Raw genomic sequence first — 21,167 nt, forward strand, 5'->3', positions numbered from 1 at the left:
AGAAAGGTGAAATATTTAAGGGAAACATGAAAGAAAATTTCTTCAGAGGGTGGTGCAAGTGTGGAACGAGCTGCCAGCTGAAGTGGTGGATATGGTTTCAATTACAACATTTTATAGAAGTTTGGATAGGTACATAGTTGAGAGGGGTATGGAGGACTATGGTCCAGCTGCAGGTAGAAAACCAGTTCAGCACAGACTAGATGGACCAAAGGGCCTGTTTCTGACATTGACATCTCAACAAGTTTCACTAAATATTTCCCATATTTGGCTTGAAGACCTATTACAAAATAGCCAAGAAGAGATACGGGGGAATTTGAGGTCAGGCAAGTGTCTTGTCCAATACCCTAGATTCGAAGACCAATGACATGAACATGGGATATCCACAGTTAGACATCAGCCTAGTAGACCAGTGAGGACAAGAGTTGGTGGCTCCCCACTGATCAGCGAATTGGTAGCAGATTCTGGAATCTGGAATTGGAGCTCCATGCAGGCAGGAGGCACGCGGACAGTTGACACACTAGGTATGCGAATCAGCGAGACTGGAATTCAAGGCTTAGTGTTCGGGGTCCTCATTTGTCAACACTGGTGAATGCTTGGGTCAACACCAAAGTTCAAAGTCCAAAGATCAATCGGAAGTCTCGAAGCCTTGACCTGAGAGTCCATTAGGGAAGTCGAAGCCGAATGTCTGAATCCACGGGGTCGCTAGAAGTTGAAGATAGCCTGTCCTGAGGTTGGGGAAGTGCGTGTGCAGGTGGGAGGAATGGGGTTTGTTTTACTGTTGTTTTTATTGCTTGTGTGTTCCATGTTGTTCTGCTGAACATCTTTAGCATGATATGTTGGCACAGGTATGTGTGGTAACAACTGCGGGCTGCCCCCATGACATAGTTAGATTGCATTGGCTGTTAATGCAAGTTATATTTCACTGTTTCAATGTACAGGTTTCCCCCACTATCTGATGGTAGAGCGTTCCCAGACCCAAAAAAATAACCTACCAAATAGCACATAAAACCTAAAATAACACTAACATATATTAAAAGCAAGAATGATATGATAAATACACAGCCTATATAAAATATAATGTATGTACAGTGTAGCTTCACTTACCAGAATCGGGAAGATTGAGCCAAAACCGATTTGTAGAAAAAAAATCAGCACGTATATGCGTGCGCACGTACACGCATGCGCACACACCTGCCCACACAAGGCTTCATGATCATGGTAGTCTTTCTCAGGGTAAACACAAGTTTAAAGCGAGCGTCTTTTCTCATAAAAGCAAAAATCCTCTTTCGGTTAGCGAAAACAGGTACTAATGTAGGTCTTTCATAAAAGCGAAATGTCATAAAGCGAACATTCAGAAAGCAGGGGACACTTGTACATAAGATTAATGAAACAATGTGCAAATATTCAAACAACCAATAATGTTATAATGATGATCAAGCTTGTGTTGAGCATCCATCCTTAAATTGTATGATGCTTATGTTATCTCCAGCTGTAAATAAGAGAGAACATTTAACTTAAACAAGTATGTGCAGCCACTTTTAGAAGACTCACACCACCAGGTACAAGAACAATTACTACCCTTCAACCATCAAGCTCTTGAACAAAAGGGGATAACTACACTCACTTGTCCTATCATTGAAATATTCCTACAACCAATTATCTCATTTAAGGACTCTTTATCTCATGTTGTTATTTATTGCTATTTATTTATATTTGCATTTGCACATTTTGTTGTCTTCTGCATCTGGTTGATCTTTCATTGATCCTGTTAGAGTTACTGTTCTATAGATTTGCTGAGTATGCCCACAAGAAAATTATTCTCAGGGTTGTATATGGTGACATGTACTTCGATAATAAAATTTACTTTGAACAGAAAAGCTATTCAATAAACAATTACTTTGGAAAACTGTTAAATTGCTAAACTTTAATGTTTAAAAAAAATTAGTCAAGGTTTCAACAAGTTTCCAAAAATACTAAATTCTGGGGAAAGTGTACTGAATTTACATTTTTAGCTAATGAAGTGTTTCTTGAAAGTAACAAAATTTCATATTTGCAATGTGATAATTCAAATATTGTTCAATTCCATCTTCATCTACTGTTCCTCAGACAAAAACAAAGTTTAAACAAGTAATCCAAATATCATTTCTTCTTATGTCATTGTAAAATTGGCTTCAAAGTACAGTCAACAAGATCCATCTGCATAATGTCCGTTTTTGACATTAAATCACTTCAGAGTGCATGGGAACAAGCTCCCAAGAGTTCTGCCAGATCAAATGCCAGTTATCTCATTTATCCCACAGTCACAAATCGTTCTCCTTTGCTTGATGCCACTGCTATTCGCCGTTCCTTCAGAATCGCAAATCGCTCATTTAAGGTGATACCAGTCTAAAGGAAAGAATGAAAAATGTTACCGTGACATTCCTCAAACAAGCTTGCTAACAAATTTTTGACTGTCAACCTCAAAGGCAAAAGACATAAATCTGAAGTTTTGTTATTCTTACTGTCTTCCTGAGAATACTGCTTTGTTTTGGTTAAAGTGCAGTTGAATGCTTGGGTAGAGAGGGAAGAAGGAAGGACTTTAATATTCTGATTAAAATGAGGCCAATTCTGGGGAAGGGCTTCTGCAAGACAAATGAATTACACAACAGGAGAGAGGAAGGATTAATATACTTTCGGGTAAAGTTTGCTTTTGTGCATTTGGATCAGGGCTCAACTTCTTAGGCTGAATGAAGAACAGAAACCTTGGTAGCTTTAAAAAAAAGATGAAAACGATGTGAAAGGCTGGAAAATCAATAAAGTATGAAAAACAGCAGTGAAGAAAAGGGTTATAGTTTCATAATATTTAAGTGCATTTTTTATACAAGTACAAAGACCCAAAAAATATGCTCAATGAGCATACGAATTAGTGCTTTTACTGAACAATAGCTTAAAGGATGTAAATGGAAATTTGATTTTTATTTGAAACAGCTAAGTGGGGAAAAAACAAATTAGAAAATGCTGAAGATCAGGCAGTAACAACCATGGACTGAAACACGGTTAACATTCCAAACCAAAGACTTGTTTCTGATCTTGTTTAGATTTCTAACATGTGCAGTTTTGATCTTGAGGTAAAAGAACTTTCTATTAAAAAGTTACAGCTATGAAAATGGATAATAAAAAAAACTATTTGTGCGGTCACTCACACTACACAAGTGCCTGAAAGCCATAAGGAGTGAGCAGACAAACCCACTGAGAAAACTCCAGAGGCTGCAGTCGGTCTGTTTTGCTGCCCACAACGAGCTAATACACTGACTTGCTTGACAGCTTAGATGGAACTAAACTCCACATATTAACTGCATTGTGAACTAAACTAGCTTATTATCTGGGTCATCTCACCAAAGAATTTTGCAAGTCTGCTTCCAAAGGTTTATAAAGATTCATGTGCAAGAGAATGCACAGTTCAAATAAGTCAGAGGTTATCTAATGTTAGTGTCTTAAGTCACCCTGTGTAACTAAAAAAGGCGCAGCAGACAATTCCTACAAAGAAAAAAGGCGCTCCGAACTTAATAGGTGACCAACAGCAGCATGAGAGTTTATAACCTGGGATCACAGCTCTCCCAGTTTGGTGTGGCAGAATCCCAATGTTAAGTTACAGGTTGAGTACCCCTTATCCAAAATGCTTGGGACCAGAAAGATTTCAGAATATAAAATGAGTATATAATGAGATAGCCTAGGATCACTATCATTTCTGACTCTAAATTTATGTACTACCAGTAGGCAGCCCTTTTCCTACACTTACAAGAGAAAATCTGCAGATGCTGGAAATACAAGCAACACACACAAAATACTGGAGGAACTCAGCAGGCCAGGCAGCATCTATGGAAGTAGAGTCGACGTTCCAGGTCTCGGCCCAAAATGCCGACAGTACTTGTTTCCCCTTAGATGCTGCCTGGCCTGCTGAGTTCCTCCAGCACTGTGTGTGTTGCTTTATCTTACACTTGTTCATTACACAAGTACTTACTAGTAAAAATTATTACATACCATTAATACAGTAAAAATATAATATATGCAGGGTAACAAAAGCAGCATTGTGAGGCTTTCCGTCTCCCCCACAATGCCGTTTTTTGATTAAAAGGTTACAGCACGCTATTTACATTTTACTTTTTTTAAGGCAAGGTATAAAAGCAATCAGCATCGTAGACTTGTTATGGTGTTAATTTTTTGTGATCAGCAGATGCTTTGAAAATTTTTTGCCGTACCTTTTCTTAAACTTTTGCAACCAGTCTGCTGAATATTTACTATTACCTTCAATTTTCAGTTTGTCATGACAGATCTTTGCTTGTTTCATGATCAGCATACTGTTAAGTGGTATATGTTCATTCCTACACCGATACATGATCAAAATCTTTATTTTTTGCTTTATGCAGTTTTTCCTATTTTTCATTAACTTCTGTTTATTGCACATGAGACCACTTCTCAGAACTGTGTGTACTGCGCAGAAACCTGTAAGTGGCCTGCCAACCTTCTCAGTCCCTTGTGGAAGTCTTCTACTTGTGATGTCATGTCAGCACTGAAAATTTTTTCCCATTTTCAAGGTTTTCGAATTTTGAAATTTCAGACAAGGGGCACTCAACCAGTAGCGAACAACTTACCTAGTTAAAAATAAAGTCATAGGAAAAGGTTTCAATATATTTTGCATGGAAACACTTGGCCTCCACTTTGAACAAATTCCCATATTGATTTGAAGATGGAAACTTCAATGCACACATGCATGCTTACAGAGCACTGAAACAATATTCTCCACTGAGGCTGCTATCCAAAGGGAAGCAGGCACACATGAGATTATGCACAAAAAGGAATGCTAACCTAACCAATCATTGGTATACATTTACCTGTTTTCCAACACTGTTGATATCAAATTCCAGTTGCACTCCTTTTGGTGGTTCTTTCTTTTCAGTCGGATCCTTTTTTATTGCAAATGGAATCAAAGAGGGGTGTCTGACTCGGAACTGCTGGGAACTAGATTAGAAGAAGTGATTAAGAAGAAAGTATGTCTCCTCCTTTTAAGCAAAGACAACATAAATTTAACACAAAACGGAACCACACAAAAAAGGACCTTTGGCACATAATGTCTGTTTAGACCAAGATCTAAATCCAAAATTAATTCTATCTGCTTGCATGTGGTCCATATTTTTCCATACTCAGGCCTGTCAATATGCGTGTTAACACTGCTGTCGTTTCTGCTTCCACTACTTCCCCCAAGTTTTCCCAGGCATCTACCAATCTACAAACACAAACATAAAACACTTGCCTTGTAAATTTCCTTTAAACATTCTGCATCTCCAAGAGCCATGTTCTCTGCTATTTGACATTTCCACCCTGGGAGAAAGATTCTATTATCTACTCTATGGCTCTATAATTTTTATACATTTCTATCAGATCACCCCTTCAGACTCCAAAGCTCCAGACCAAACCAAGTTTATCCAATCTCTCCTTAGAGCTCATACTCTCTAATCCAGACAAAATCCTGGTAAACCTGTTGTTCACCCTCTCTAAATAAAAAAAACTAGTCATTTAGTACCTCACACATTTTCGTTGACTCCATGAATAATTTCCCTCCTTTGTCTTTAAGTGGTCATATCCTTTCCCCAATTACCTCGTTTTTAGTGTATATGAACTTTGGGATTCTCTAATTCTATTCAAAGATTTCATGGCTCCTTAGACCCTCCTGATTCCTATTTTAGGTGCTTTCCTATTTCCTTTTTATTCCTCAAATATTCTGTTTGAATTCAGCTTGGTAAACCTTATATGTACCAAGTTTGCAACATCTCAACATCCAAGGTTCCCAAACCTTGCCATCGCTGTCTCCCTACGAGGAAGACAAATGTTAGCCCTGAATTTTGACCAGCTGGCTTTTAAATAGCTGTAATATGTGGACTTGCCAAATAATAGCTGCTCTCAAACTAGTCTCCCAAGATCCAGCATAACGTTATTAGCCTTTAAAAGTTCGAAGAACATTTATTATCAATAAATACTATATACAATATTGAGATTCATCTCATGACAGGCAGCTACAAAACAAAGAAACCCAACAGAACCCATTTAAAGAAAGACCATTAAACATCCAATGTGCAGGAAAAAAACCGTACAAGCAGTAAAATTAAATAAATAACATTCAGAACTGAAGTTCACAAAAGTAAGTTCAGAGCCAGAAAGCCAGCACTGCCGATCCATGAGCACATTAATTGCAGTCCATAGCTTCAGTTCAGTGCAGAGATATAAACCTCGCGAGCAGCAAGCTGAATACTGCCTGTTCCTCCCTCGCCTCGGGCCCTGAGACCCTGACTTTTTCCAATCTGTCCCAGTGCTTAAATCAGCTAAACAGCGGGTCATTCCTTGCTCCCGGACCCGAGTGCAACTATTTCTATACACTCTCCGAGTGTGAGCCCAACTGCCTCTATTTGGCCCGTACCAGATCTCTCCTATCTGGACCGGCACTTAAATTGGTCAAACACTGGCTTGTTCCTCGCTCTCGTGCCTGGGACCCGCCACCTCAACTCTGCCCTGCCTCAGTTCTGCTGCTTTGAATTGGCTCCATTTGTTCCAGCAGTGGGCAAACATTGGCTCGTTCCTCGTTCTCAGGCCTGGGCCCCACCACCTTGATTCAATCCTTTCCCCAGATGTCTAAGTCTTTATTAATGAATACCACAAAACATATGAAATTATAACTGTTCTCAAGAACCTTAAAGAACAGAAAACACCCCATTTATAATTAGAACAATATGTCCTACTAAAGTACAATGTTTTGGGATTGGAGAGGAGGCAACATGTGGGTTTTAGGGACAGAAGGAAATTGAATTAGAAAGACAAAGAGATTGAAAGTATGGTTAGTTTGTGAACTTGGTACCCTAAGGCCCAGCTGTAAAGGGCATAGAGGAATTGGAGGCTGCACACAAGCCAAAAGGAACAGAGACCATTAGACATAGGAGCAGAATTAGGCCATTTGGCCCATCAAGTCTGTTACTCCATTCAATCAAGGCTGATCCTTTTTTGTATCTCCTCCTCAACCCCAACTCCTAGCCTTCTCCCCATAACCTTTGATGCCATGTCCAATCAAAAAACTATCAATCTCTGCCTTAAATACAACCAATGACCTGACCTTCACAGATGCATGTGGCAACAAATTCCTCAAATTCACCACCATTCAGCTAAAGAAATTTCTCTGCATCTGTTTTGAAAGGGCACCCTTCTATCCTGAGGCTGTGCCCTCTTGTCCTAGACTCTCCCACCATGGGAAACATCCTCACCATATCTACTCTGTCTAGGCCTTTCAACATTCGAAAGGTTTCAGTGAGATCCCCCCTCATCCTTCTTAATTCCAGTGAGTACAGACCCAGAGCCATCAAACATTCCTCGTATGATAACCCTTGCATTCCTGGAATCATCCTTGTGAACCTCCTCTGGACTCTCTCCAATGCCAGCACATCTTTTCTAAGATGAGGGGCCCAAAACTGTTCACAATACTCAAGGTGAGGCCTCACCAGTGCCTTATAAAGCCTCAACAACACATCCTTGCTCTTGTATTCTAGACCTCTTGAAATGAATGCTAATTTGGCATTTGCCTTCCTCCCCACTGACTCAACCAAATGCTAACTGGCCTATTATTTCCCTTCTGCTGCCTTCCTCCTTTCTTAAAGAGTGGAGTTACATTTGCAATTTTCCAGTCCTGTGGCACCATGCCAGAGTCCAATGATTTTTGAAAGTTCATTTCTAATGCCACCACAATCTCTAATGTTACCACTTTCAGAACCCTATTGTGCAGTTCATCTGGTCCGGGTGACTTATGTACCTTTAGGTCTTTCAGCTTTTTGAGCACCTTCTCTCTTGTAACAGTAACTGCATCCACTTCTCTTCTTTCACACACTACATCAGGCATACTGCTAGTGTCTTCCACAGTGACGTATCAGGACATGAGAAAATTAGAGGGAGCAGAGATGAAAGCAGTTCATCTTTTAAATATTTAGCAAATAGGCCAAAACACTAAACTCCTACCCCAATGCAAAGAGAACTTAATTGAAAGGCAAATACAATAAGGGTGCTTAAATTGACAAAATAATGATTTAAAAACAAGACATACTCAGTATTTTTGGCAGATGGGTTCTGAATGGACACAGTCAAAACACCCCTGCTGGTACTAGGAATGCGACTTCTGAAAGTAGAACAATTTAAACATGAGTCAGTTGTGCTTTAAAATAAATGATCAAGATTAACAAATGAATTATTTTCTTGAATTCTAATAAGTGAATTATCTTCACTGCACAATCAACTTGCATGCAAATCTTATTCCTCTGACAAGTCAGTTTTGTGCTTGGCATCATTAATTGGCTATGAATAAATAGTCAAATGCCCAGATACTCAGATCCACTGATTTTCAAGATGAGATAATGTCCACAATGACATTCCTGTGGGTTGGTTTTATAAAAAGAAAATCTCACACTTGGGACTGGTTAACTCAGCTACACAAACCAGATTTGACTTTCAAACGGCAGCATTATATTTTTGCATTACAACATGGAAGTTAACCCAACACACTATTTCTCATCATTTTCTCACATGGTTTCATGAATTATCATTTTGTATATAAATATGAAATATTTCACCTGCCAGAACTTCTAACACCTACTATAACTTAAAACAATTGAACAGATGTGATTTGAGTTTGGCAGATTTCAGTTGTACCAACCCCTTCATACTTAAATTGGTTACATTATATTCAAATGGCACTCATACTGGTGCTGCAAAATACACTGTTCCATATATCCCTTGATGATTAATTCTCTTGCACTCCTGTCAATAATTGAGATACTCAGCAAATTTTGGTGTAGTGTTCAATAATCTTAACAGTTTAAGTACTTACTGGTCAACTGCCACAGTATCAGAATTGGTTGACCACCTGAAAAATAAGATTACAAATCAATTCATACTCTCTACCTTCAACTGTCACATCTTTATTAAGCCATGCAACAATTAAACAAATTTAAAGAAAAAAATGCTTAAAATCTGAAATACAGAATTAAAGATGCAAATAATATTCAGTAGGTAAGGTGGAGCAGCGTTTGTGGAGAATGCTACAGAGATTATAGGTTAATGATCCTCATCAGGATGGAGTAGTAGTGTGGCAAATGTAAGACACCATTCCCACCCATTTCTGCTCCTTGACTCAAATGCCAATAGAACAGATTGAGCTCTCAAGCTGTTATGCAGACAATTTTAAATTGTAAATCTACTTTTTGGGATATAGGTATTGCTGGCAATTTTTGTCATCCTTAATTGTTAATGTGCTAGTGTGTCACCTTCTGGAGCTGCCGTAGTTCTGTTGATGATAACATACTATTTGGTTGAGAAGTGCAAGATTTAGACTCAGTGACATTAAGGTCCAATTTTAAAGTGAACCAATTTAAGGGAACCTACAGTTGATAGGTGCTTACCTGTGAATGCTGTGCTCATCCTTTTTGGTTTGAGTGGTACAATCATTCTAACCCATGAAACTTTGTAGTGCATTTCCGTACGAAATACAGGAGAGAACTTGTTTTTTGTTGCTAAGAGTGGATGGGCTACATTATTCTGAATTATGTCAAGTTTCATCGGCACTAGCTGGACACGCACTCATCCAAGCAGGTAGATAATATTCTACCACACTGTTTACATGTCTTCAAGATTGTGTGAAGACTAGGGCTGACATGAGACATGCTACTTGCCACAAGATATCTAGCTTCTGACTTAAATCCATGTGATGTTATTCATTGATCCCAAGATAACTTTGTAATGGCAATGCTATTGAACAGCAAGTTATCTTCGGGTGAGATGGCAGTGTGTTTGATCACAGTGGCTTCTAAAGGTCAACCAAGGGTGTCACTGTCCTTTTTAAACAGTTTTTTAAAAATGATTGCAAGACCTTGCTGGACATTAAGAACTCAAGAGTACTGCAGGTCTACCCCATCAGCGAGTTGCTCATTTGCAGAAAAACTGAAAGAGCTGGACTTGGTGTGGATCATGCTGCTGCTTACATCAGAGGTGCGTTGGAGGAGTCAGTGCGTGGAGGCAGTGTACAGTCTAACAGCAAGTGATTCTCTCTAGTTGCTTTTCTTGTGATCACTAGATGCTGTTGGACATTGTTGATGTGGAATGCTACAAATCCAATTCACCGATTTGTTGGTGGATGGCGAGGGAGCTGCGAGGCCTTGGTTGAGCAAGGACTAGGCCTCAAGCACAGTGTTACCTGGTTACAGCAGCCCAGGACAGAAGCATCGGAGTCAATGCTGCCTCCCAGGTGTTAGCTCGGCAGAAGACAAACCGTATTCTGTTCAACTGCAGATTTCTGCAAAATTCATGTACCCAAGGTCTTGGACTATATTTTTTATGTAATTGTATTTTACTGATACATGTGCCTTGTGCTGTGTGGAGGAGCAAGGAGAGATTGTGCCATGGGATTTTGCAAACCCAGGGACTTTTTCCAGTTCCTCTACAAAACAGCTTATTTCTCTTCTGTCATTCTTTTCTTTTGGTGGTTGTGGTTCTGACGGAGTCCGTGATCTACAGTTCAAACTACGGTTCTTCGCCAACGGTGGATTTTCGGACCGACTGTGTGGCCTAGCACTTCACTATCTCCAGGAATAGCCAGGAAGACGTGCACCCGTGGGGGCTGGGAGATCAGAAGTCAGGGAGCAGCCCCATAGGTGACACAGTTATCTTTTTTTCTGTACATAAATTTTGATGCAGATTGACATTTGAACTACAGTCAAAGGTATGCAATATGCACTGTTGTGGAGACTGAAACATCAGGAGTGGAACGCCAAGACAGCAGGCGATGTGTTTGCTAATCACCAGCTGCTTTCAGAAGGCCCCAGTACTTGAGCAATCCCCCCCCTCCCCCCCCGCCAGTCCTCATTTCAGGGGGCTTGGAGAGGCGACAGGGAAGATTGTAATTAGCAGAACAGTGAGTTGCCAGTCTCTACTCTCGTTGCAGGAGTGACCTCTTTCTCTCCCTGGCTGGAGAGCAAGAGCCTGTCTGAGATACCGAAATGCTGGTTTGATGGACTCTGGATCAATGGACTCTTGGTGCTTTTGCTGAGCTTGCATACTGGGGGAGGGGGGTCAGTGGGGGGTGTCAATGCTTTTTGCTGCTACTTACACATTGTTCTATGGGGTTTCTTTGTTTTTGTGGATGTCTCTGAAAGGGACGAATTTCAAATTGTATCCTGGATACACACTCTCTGATATTAAATGCACTTTGATACTGGATTTTGCAGCCTGGCTCCAGAAAAACAATGTTTCATTTGGCTATATTCACAGGTATCCATGTATGTTTGAATGACAATTAAACTTGAACTTATAGATAGCTAATAACTTCATGAACTAGTCTAAAGCCTACCAATACATTAGTGAGCTTGATGGGAATGGGAGTGAGGGTGGGGCAAGGAGGAATATGAAGACAGCAGTAATCTGGTCAATCGCATATCTTTGACTATAGTTCAAATGTCAACCTGCATCAAAATTGATGTACAGAAAAACAGATAAATTGGATTAGAGTTGGTGCACTCAATATATGAAAATTAGCTAAGCAACTGCCATAAAAAATATGGAAATGTATGCAGAGAATCATATGAAAATGCCCTTTCCTCTTTTCATATTTTAAAATAAACACTTCCTGATTCAGACACCTTGCTGTTCATTAAATAGTTTAATTTAGGAACAGCAATTTGCTTTGTTTGCATAGGTACATGCCAACATTTTAGTCTCAATTTTGGTAAAAAAAAACCCAGTATATCAGTGGTATTTGTGTCAAGTATAATGAACAAATTAGCCAATTTGTTTACCTCTGAAAATATTACTATTTTTTTACTTGCATTATCATTATTTGCTTTAAAAAAATGTCTAATCCAAAGTTTATCCATCTTGTGGTCACCAACTCAGCTGAGAAACTGAACACGTTCAATAGTCATTCAATATTATCCCATTAAGTACTTGTAATTTTCCCAAAATAGATTTTAGCAGAGTTAGCTTTAAGTAACCATGAATTTGAACACATAAATGTGGAAAATGTTTTTAACTGAAAGATCTATTTAAAATTAGCTTCAATTTTGTACTTACTGTCGCATTTGTCTCTTAATTGATCTTCCTTTCATCCCTTGTTCAGTTTGCATGTGCACCTGTTTTTTTTTGAAAAAAAGCTCATCAATATCTTCCCTTCTCCATTACTCAGAAAAAAACAAGACAGGATTTCTAGTTGCCAAGGTGGCATAATGCACCAAAATAGTGAAAGTCAGCACTTACAGAAGAACATACAAATTTTGAATTCATAATAAATTTGCTCATTGGACTAGAAACATAGGTGAGCTTAATTTACAAAGGTCTACAAAGTAAATAGAGTTAATACCAAAAACAAAAGACACAATATAAATGTCAAAACACTGCAAATACAAACAATTATAAATAAATGCTGAAGTAAAGGGAATACACAACTGTTATGATAAAGCAGATTTATGGATTCAGTAAGTGGGACAGAAAACCCTGTTTGCGATTAGCACACTGACTATTTACTTACAAGACAAACAGTGAAACACTCAACCAAGCATCTGAGTCAAACAAGTACTTATCTAAGCCCCCTAAATCACAAGCCAACAACATTAAACATTCAATGACCCTTCAAACTTAACTCAGTTACACATTCTTTTCTAAACTGAGCACCTGAAGTGGCAGGACAAAATAGACACTAAACATACCCACAGTGACAAATACTTAACTCGAGTGCACACACAGGCCTTCAGCACCACAGCATACCAAACCCCACCACCCCCTCCCCCATCACCACCACTGTTTACTATTTCTGCAGCACCCTTGTCTACCTAGTTCATAGAGACCCAACAGGAAAAAGAGAGACCACAAGGTTACTGTGTGCTAGATTTAAATACCACAGTCGCCATGACATCATCATCTAAACGGAAGCTAGTGGGTGAGGCTGCAGTGCTCCTCACATGGGCCAGTCCTTGCCTCCCACAGGACTGTGGCTTTCAATCAGCAGGCAAGACATTTACTGCAACAACAGCTTCCCAATCTTTCCATGACTACATGCCACTAATAGGTAATGAGGCTTGATTGTCTCAGCTCCTGAAGCCTAACGAGCTACTTTCGTCCATGAGATCCATTATCACCAAGGTGAATATGGTTCTGTAATAAACGTAACCTAACCATCAGCACCCATATTCATGTGAAAATTAATTCAAATTTCAAAGTTTACAAAGTTTCTGATGTGTGCTGAAAACCAAACATTGGAATTCATAAGAAAAAGGTTTAATTTTCAAGATATAACCAAAATGTTGTCACTAGCAAGACATAAGATGATTATATTTTTGTTTGAACACCAGGAAAAGAGGAAGTAAAATCCAACCCGCTTTCCAATACTCGTTTATGTCCACCAACTAAAATAACCAGCTCAAATGACTAACATTAAACCCATGATTTATACTGCAGGTAACAAAGTTATTTCTGGAGTTAAATGCAGCTGCAGTGAACACCATAAGAACACCATAAGAAAAAAAAAACTACAAGGATATGAAAATATATTTTGGCTACATGGTAAAAAAAAATTAATACATAGATAAAAGCTTATTCATACCTTAACGATTTTATTTTAAAGTGGCACCTTTAAAATGCACAAGTTCTTTAAAGAAAAAAATCAATCTACATGCACAAGAGAGAGTTCAAAAGAAGTGAACAGGGACAGTTAAGACATTATAAGCGCCACAGTTCCCAAGGAGTCTGGGGCCAGTGCTAGTGAAATTTTGAGAGTACAGGCTTTGTATATTTCTGTCAGAATAAAAGGCAAGGGTAACAGGTTTAGGGAACCATGGTTTGAGAGAGATGGACACCTTGAAACAAGAACAAAGGGAGGTATTTGAATATAAGAAATGCAAGAGAACACTTAAGGAAATCAAGAGGGCTAAAAAAAATGCACGAAGTCTAGCAGACAAGGTGAATGAGAATCCCAACTGTTTCTACAGTTATACTAAAGAGCAATAAGGACAAAATTGGTCCCTTTTTCACCAATCAACTTCTCAGCTCTTTTCTTTATTCCTCCGCCCCCTCCCAATTTCATTCATCACCTTATATTGCTTCTTCCCGTCCCCCTACCTTCTTATCTGACTCATCTTTGCTTCCAGTCCTGATGAAGGGTTGCGGCCCGAAACTTTGACTGTACTCTTTTCCATAGATGCTGCCTGGCCTGCTGAGTTCCTCCAGCATTTTGTCTGTGTTTATTGAATACAGGAGTTGGAATGCTATGTTGAATTTGTATAAAGTGTTGGTCAGACCTAATTTAGAGTATCATGTGCAGTTTTTAGTCACCTAACTATAGAAAAGATGTCAATAAGTTTGAAAGAGTGCAAGTATGTCGCTAGGACTGGAGGACCCAAGTTATAGGGAAAGGTTGAATACGTTAAGATTTTATTCTCTTCAGCATAGAAGAATGATGGGAAATTTGATAGAAAATTATGAGGGATATATACATAGGTTGACTGCAAGCAGGCTTTTTCCACTAAATTGAGTGAGACTAGAATTAAAGGTCATGGATTAAAGAGGAAAAGTGAAATGTTTAAGGGGATCATGAGGGGGAACTTTTTCATTCAGAGGGTGGCGAGAGTGTGGACAAGCTATCAGTGGTGGATGTGGGGTCAATTTCAAAATTTAAGGAAATCTGGGCAGGGACTTGGATGGAAGAGGTTTAGAAGGCTATGGTACGGGTGAAGGTCAATGTTTCTAGGCAGATTAATGATTCGGCATGGACTAGATGGGCCAAAGGTCTTGTTTCTGTATTGTAGTGTTTTATGACCCAAGACACAGAAATGTGACTGCAGTTTTAGATCAGTATTCTATGACTCTACAATTAACTAAAAGTTTAAACGAGGGAAATGGATATGAATGTTGAAACTGATGAATTATTTCCTTTGCTGCTAAGAATGTTGCCTTGAAGTGAATAGTAAGCAAGAACAAGGTTAAGAATCAGCCTGGGAATTTGAACTATTGACATCTTGATGTAGGAAACTGAGGCTTTTGAAATACAAGTGCTAAATGCTCAAATTGAATGAATGTAATCAATGATTAATTACAAAAGTATTTAATTGAATTAAAACAATAGGACTTCCAAAATTTCTTTGGGCAGAATCTTAAATACCTTTAGGCCTCTTTTGAAAAGAAATGTTGCTTGCCGTGCTTCTTTATTTTGCTGTGCCTGCACAGGAATCCTGGGAAAATTCATCTGAATGGAATTCCTGAAAATATGAGAAGGCAATATAAGGAGAATTATTTTTTACATAATGAATCTAGAACTATTTCAACACAACGCTGAATATAAATTCCATCCTTAAACCTTTATTCCAGGGGTTCCCAACCTTTTTTATGCCACGGACCATTACCATTAACTGAGGGACCATGGACCCCAGGTTGGGAACCTCTGCTTTATTTTCATGAATCCTCCATCAACTTCATCCATCTCCTCACCTCTTTAGCTGCAATGAATGCTTCAATGATGACATAAATCTTTGCTGTCCTTCATTCTGCCCAAATACTGATGTAGTTTTCAGAAGTGGCGTTCTCCGTCCAGCCTGCTGAAATCATTTAGAAGAAATCAACACCAAATACAGACATCCTAAAAAGGAGGATGGGAGGGGGAAGGGAGGAGAGAGACGTAATCAGATTCCTTATGCTCAAAATTATTTGCCATAATATTTATCATACTGAACTTCCCTTTAAGTCTAGGATTTACTATATCTGGTTAAATTTGAACTTGTTTTGCAAGTTACTGTTCTACTTTGTACCTTTCAATAAATTCACTATGCACTTGGAAACGTTTTGGAAGCTCGCAGCAATTTCCTTCATAAGGTTCCAATTTGCCAGTCTTACTACCACAAAAACAGTAAATTTGAGTTACACAAATTACCTGGACAACAATGGAATCATTAAGTCACTGAATTGAGAATTCCTAAATTTAAAAAAACTGCACCACCAAGTGGCAGGAATACTGCAGTGGAAAAAATATTAAATAGTTTACAGTTGGCGACAATATTCTGATCAATTGTAAATGACCAAGGCCAAAAAGTCTAAATGACAGATGTTAAATAAGAATTTGTTTAGGACATCTCCTGCAGTCAATTAATCTGCCAATTATCTAGGCTCAGATACATCTAGGGCAGGGGTTCCCAACCTTTTTTTATGTTGATGGACCCCATTAAGCAAGGGGACTGTGGACCCCAGGTTGGGAACCCCTGATCAAGAATTAAAAAAATACAAAATTGAATTCATACATTAACTTTAACAGCAAAAGACTCAAGGCAGCTTGTAGGTAGATTTTTAAAGGAAGGAAGGGTAGAGTGGTAGAGCTCTGAAGAGGGAATTGCAGAGCGTAAGCACTTGGCAAATGAAACAATGACCTTCATTGGTGAAATGATTAAAACTGGGGATAATCAAAATCCAGGAACTAGAGAAGTTGGAATATCTTGAAGGTTTATAGCAGGGGTCCATGGCATTAAAAAGCTTGCATAACCCTGGTTTACTGGTTGCACAATAATGACAGGCAAAAGAGAGGGCTAGGCTGTTAAGGGATTGCAGAGTGGGGACAAAGACGTTGCTTAATGTCTCTTTCAGCAAGAGTGCGTTGAACGAAGACAGGATAAGTGAATGGGACAATGTAAAGGAGGGCAGGAAAAAAATGATTCTTGGAGATCTTAATTTTAAAAAATTGAGGACAGACTAAGTGCATCTGGCCAGGAGTAAATCAGAAAAGTCAATAAAAGTAAGAAGTATGAACTAGGTTTTCAACTGCAGGTAAGCCAAGCAGAGTGGATTTTAACAAGATTATAAGTTGTCTTCATCAAGTACATCTCAGCAAGTCAAGCAATCTGACATCTTAGAGACAGTAGAGAAGTTATGAAATATTATGATGTAGTAGTACTTCATATAACTGGTAAACATGCAGAAAATTATGCACTTTAAAACGGTATTGCAAAACAAGCAAGTAGATGACAAAAGGGAAGATGGCCAATTTTGGTCTCAGGGAAAACACTAGGAGGAAAGTGGTATGTGAGAAGAGAAACCATTGGAGGCAATTGTTGGATATCACTTGATGTGTTCTAGTTTCTAGTTCTAGTTGCTCTTTGTTGTTACTACTTCTGGACAATTTTTGAATTGGGATGGTGTGCAGATAATGAACACTGAGCTTAACTGTACGAAAATATACCTTTTGATGTTGTGTTTTACATTCTGTGCTTTCACTTGTTTTCTTTGTTTACATTTGTGTGATTTTTTTCATGTGTGGGGGGGGGGGAGGTTTGATTTTTTTTTTGAACGGGTTGGTTCCATGGTCCTTCTTTGTTTTGTGAATGTCTGTGGGGAAGATGAATTTCAGGGTTGTATACTGCATACATACTGTGATAATAAATGTATTTTGAATCTTTGAAAAGGGTATCCTGCACTTGCACAGCCATCTCCCAACAAGGAATCAATTACTTCAGGGAAATGAAAAGTAACATTCTTAACATTTAAACAAGAACTCTGGAACCCTTACAAATTCTATAACTCAATATTTACTGTCAACAAATGATAAAAATACAATCTGGAATACAAAGTTATTTATTTCTGTAGAGATATCATTGAATAAGATCTCACTTAGCACATTTATCAGTGCTTGCTCATTTTGTTCAGTAACCAGCAGTTCTGGTTAGAAAAGTTTGCATCAAACAAATATGGAAGAATAAAAGTTTGGAAGTTTATTGTTCAATGACCTTGTTCATCATTGGCCTTTTGGCTGTATTTGTTCCAAAAGGCTGAGATACTGCTCATATTGAAAACACATTCAGAGTGGGCATCTGTGTTTAAAAGAATTGTTTTGAGGCCATTGTTTCATCCTCTGAATGAAGTAAAAATAGCATATTCATTATTCCTGTGGATTTCAATTAACTAGGGCAGCAAATCAAAAAAGGAAACTTGTTATTGTACAATCAGTTCATCTTACAAATAAAGCAATGCAAAAGAATAAATGCCAAGAAACAAAACCCTGCACAATTTACCTTATGACTCAAGGATAACCTGCTTTGTGTACTGATCGATTTCTGTAGCATCAAAGCCTTTCTTGTTGCCAGACCAGTTATCAAACCCTGAAATCGCCTTCTCCGGGGTCCAGAAACTTTCCTTCTACCAACAGGGATCTGTCTGTTCACAGCTTTTCCTATCATAGTTTTAAAAAATTAGCTTATTAGCAGTTCATTTAATTTTCAATCTTTTTATTGATTTTCCAATAAAGAATATACAAATCAGAGAAGTTTAGCAAACAGATAATACAAAAAACATCTAAACAGCGATAAAAAAACAAAGTATATATTGTCAAAATCAGATAGGTAAAATGTTACGCTGTTATATATACAATATAGTAAAAAAAACTACAACTCCTCATAACAATCATAAAAAAATGATTGGAAATTTTATTTGATAATGGGAAAAAACCCAACTAAACTAAAACAAAAAAAAGGAAAAGAAAGATTGGGCAGTCCATTTGAGGATAAAATTAGAAAAAAGAGAAAGAGAAAAAAAACATCCTTCCAGTCATCTCCACACCTTCACAGATAAGGATTTTCCCTAAAGAGAATAAAGAAAAATAAATAAATAAAAAATAAATCATGTGAAAATATTGAATAAAGGGTCACCAGACTTGTTCAAAATTAAAAGATGTATCAAATGTCTGGCTTCTAATTTTCTCCAAGCTTAGACATGACATAATGGAGGAGAGCCAATAAAAAACAGTAGGTGGATTAGAGTCTTTCCAGTATAGCAAGATAGCTCTCCTAGCCAGTAAAGTTGAAAAGGCTATCACATGTTGAGTGGAAGCTGACACTTTGCTCGCTTCCTCTGGAATAATCCCAAAAATTGCTGTAAGTGAATTAGGTTGAACATCCACATCTAAAACTTTAGATAGTATTCCAAACACATCCCTCCAAAAATTATTTGTTTACATATGACCAAAACATACGAGTTAGAGTAGCCACTTCTGCGTTACATCTGTCACAAATAGGGCTTATATTAGGAAAATTATGCGCCAATTTATCTTTGGACATATAGGCCCTGTGTACTATCTTAAACTGAATTAAAGTACGGCGTGCACAGATAGATGAATTATTGACTAGATAATAATTTTACTCCATTGATTATCTGAAAGTGAATGTTGAAGTTCTATTTCCCAGAAGCGTTGAACCCTATCATTAGGCGTCATGTGAGCATTCATTAACTGTTTATAAATGATAGCTATTAATCGTTTTTGAAAAGGTATAAGCTGAAAAATAGCATAAGCCAAATTTAAAGAGCAGGCCAAGGGGTAATTCGGTAAAAAAAAATCACATTAAAAATTCCTAACCTGTAAGTATCTGAAAAAAATGTGTATTAGAGGTGTCATATTTATCCATTAACTGCGAAAAGGACATTAAACAGTCCTGTAAAAACAAACATAAAAAAGTTTTTATTCCCTTAATTTTCCATGTTAAAAAAGCCTTATCCAAAGTTGGTTTAAAAAAGAAATTAGAATAAATATTACTAGAAAGTAGAAAATCATTTAATTTAAAAAATCTATGAAACTGAAACCAAATTTTTAAAGTATGTTTAACAATAGGGTTAAGAGCTTGTCTACCTATTCTGGAGAGCGAAAATGGAAGAGGAGCTCCTAATAAAGAAGCTAACGAAAACCCCATTACTGAATTTTCCTTCAACTGTAACCATGAAGGGTGATCTTGGTCATTTATATCATAAATCCAAAAAGTAATATAATGAATATTAATTGCCCAATAATAAAATCTAAAGTTTGGTAAGACCAGTCCTCCATCTTTTTTTTGGTTTTTGTGATAAAAGTTTATTCACTCTAGAGCTTTTATTATTCCATACATAAGACAAAATCAGAGAATCTATTTTATCAAAAAATGTTTTTGGAACAAAAGAGGGAACTGCTTGAAATATATATAAAAATTTTGGTAGAATAACCATTTTTATAGCATTTATTCGACCTATCAATGACATCGACATAGGCGACCATTTAGAAAGCGCCTGTTGAGCATATTCAACTAAAGGGGAGAAATTATACCTATATAGGTCTACCAGATAGAACAGAAACTTTAGATCCTTATGAAATTAATAAGATATTTATGGACTTCTATTCTAATCATTATAAATCTGAATTCTCTGATAGCACTATTATTATGAATAGATTTTTGCAAAGATTAAACATACCTCAAATTTCAATTCAAGATGTTGATATGTTAGATGTACCTATTAAACAAGAGGACATAGCCAAGGCTATATCCTCTATGCAATTAGGTAAAGCTCTGGGACCTGATGGTTATACGGTAGAATTTTACAAGACTTTTCATGAAATGCTTATACCACATCTTCATCAAACGTTTACCGATTCTACACCCTCTGGGAACCTTCCTAAAACTTTTTACGAGGCACTAATTTCATTGATTCCAAAAAAAGGAAAAGACCCACTGGAATGTGTATCCTATAGACCTATTTCTTTATTGAATGTAGATTTTAAAATCCTTTCTAAGATTCTCGCAAACAGGCTTGAGAATATCTTGCCTAATGTTATCTCAAATGATCAAATAGGATTTATCAAAAATAGGTACTCACATTTTAATATTAGAAGATTGTTAAATATTATTTATTCCCCCTCAGCCAAAGAATCTGAATGTATTGTATCTTTGGATGCAGAGAAAGCCTTTGATAGGGTGGAGTGACCTTATCTATTTCAGGTTTTGAAGAGGTTTAATTTTGGTCTGGGATTTATTTCCTGGATTAAATTGATTTATCAGGCCCCGGTAGTTGTGGTTATAACAAATAATCAAAAGTCTCCTTATTTTAGATTATATAGAGGTACCCATCAGGGTTGTCCCCTCAGTCCTTTATTATTTAATTTGGCTTTAGAACCACTTGCTATTGCTCTTAGGGATTCTAATTCTGTGCAGGGTATTAAGAGAGGGGATAAATTACATAAGGTTTCATTATACATGGATGATTTATTAGTTTACATTTCAAATCCTAGGAAATCTATTCTTTTTATGTTATCTATATATACGGAATTCGGTATTTTTTCTGAA

General features: G+C 37.6%; 1 protein-coding gene across 3 annotated transcripts in view; it reads right to left on the reverse strand.

The window, feature by feature from the left end:
* Window positions 1-1,904: 1,904 nt before the first annotated feature.
* Window positions 1,905-21,167, reverse strand: part of LOC140725616 (UAP56-interacting factor-like) — a 34,195-nt gene continuing 14,932 nt past the window's right edge. For 2 of the 3 annotated variants that reach the window (XM_073041295.1, XM_073041292.1), the window contains 8 exons: window positions 18,099-18,256; window positions 15,535-15,641; window positions 15,209-15,305; window positions 12,130-12,188; window positions 8,897-8,932; window positions 8,117-8,188; window positions 4,872-4,998; window positions 1,905-2,385 (listed from right to left, as the gene is read on the reverse strand). In XM_073041295.1, coding sequence (XP_072897396.1) covers window positions 2,290-2,385; window positions 4,872-4,998; window positions 8,117-8,188; window positions 8,897-8,932; window positions 12,130-12,188; window positions 15,209-15,305; window positions 15,535-15,641; window positions 18,099-18,256 — 752 coding nt within the window. In that variant the 3' untranslated portion in view covers window positions 1,905-2,289. The remainder of the gene's footprint in view (window positions 2,386-4,871; window positions 4,999-8,116; window positions 8,189-8,896; window positions 8,933-12,129; window positions 12,189-15,208; window positions 15,306-15,534; window positions 15,642-18,098; window positions 18,257-21,167) is intronic. The other variant, XM_073041294.1, reaches the window with a different exon arrangement.

Source organism: Hemitrygon akajei, chromosome 3, assembly GCF_048418815.1.
Source record: "Hemitrygon akajei chromosome 3, sHemAka1.3, whole genome shotgun sequence".
Classification (NCBI taxonomy): Eukaryota; Metazoa; Chordata; class Chondrichthyes; order Myliobatiformes; family Dasyatidae; genus Hemitrygon; species Hemitrygon akajei.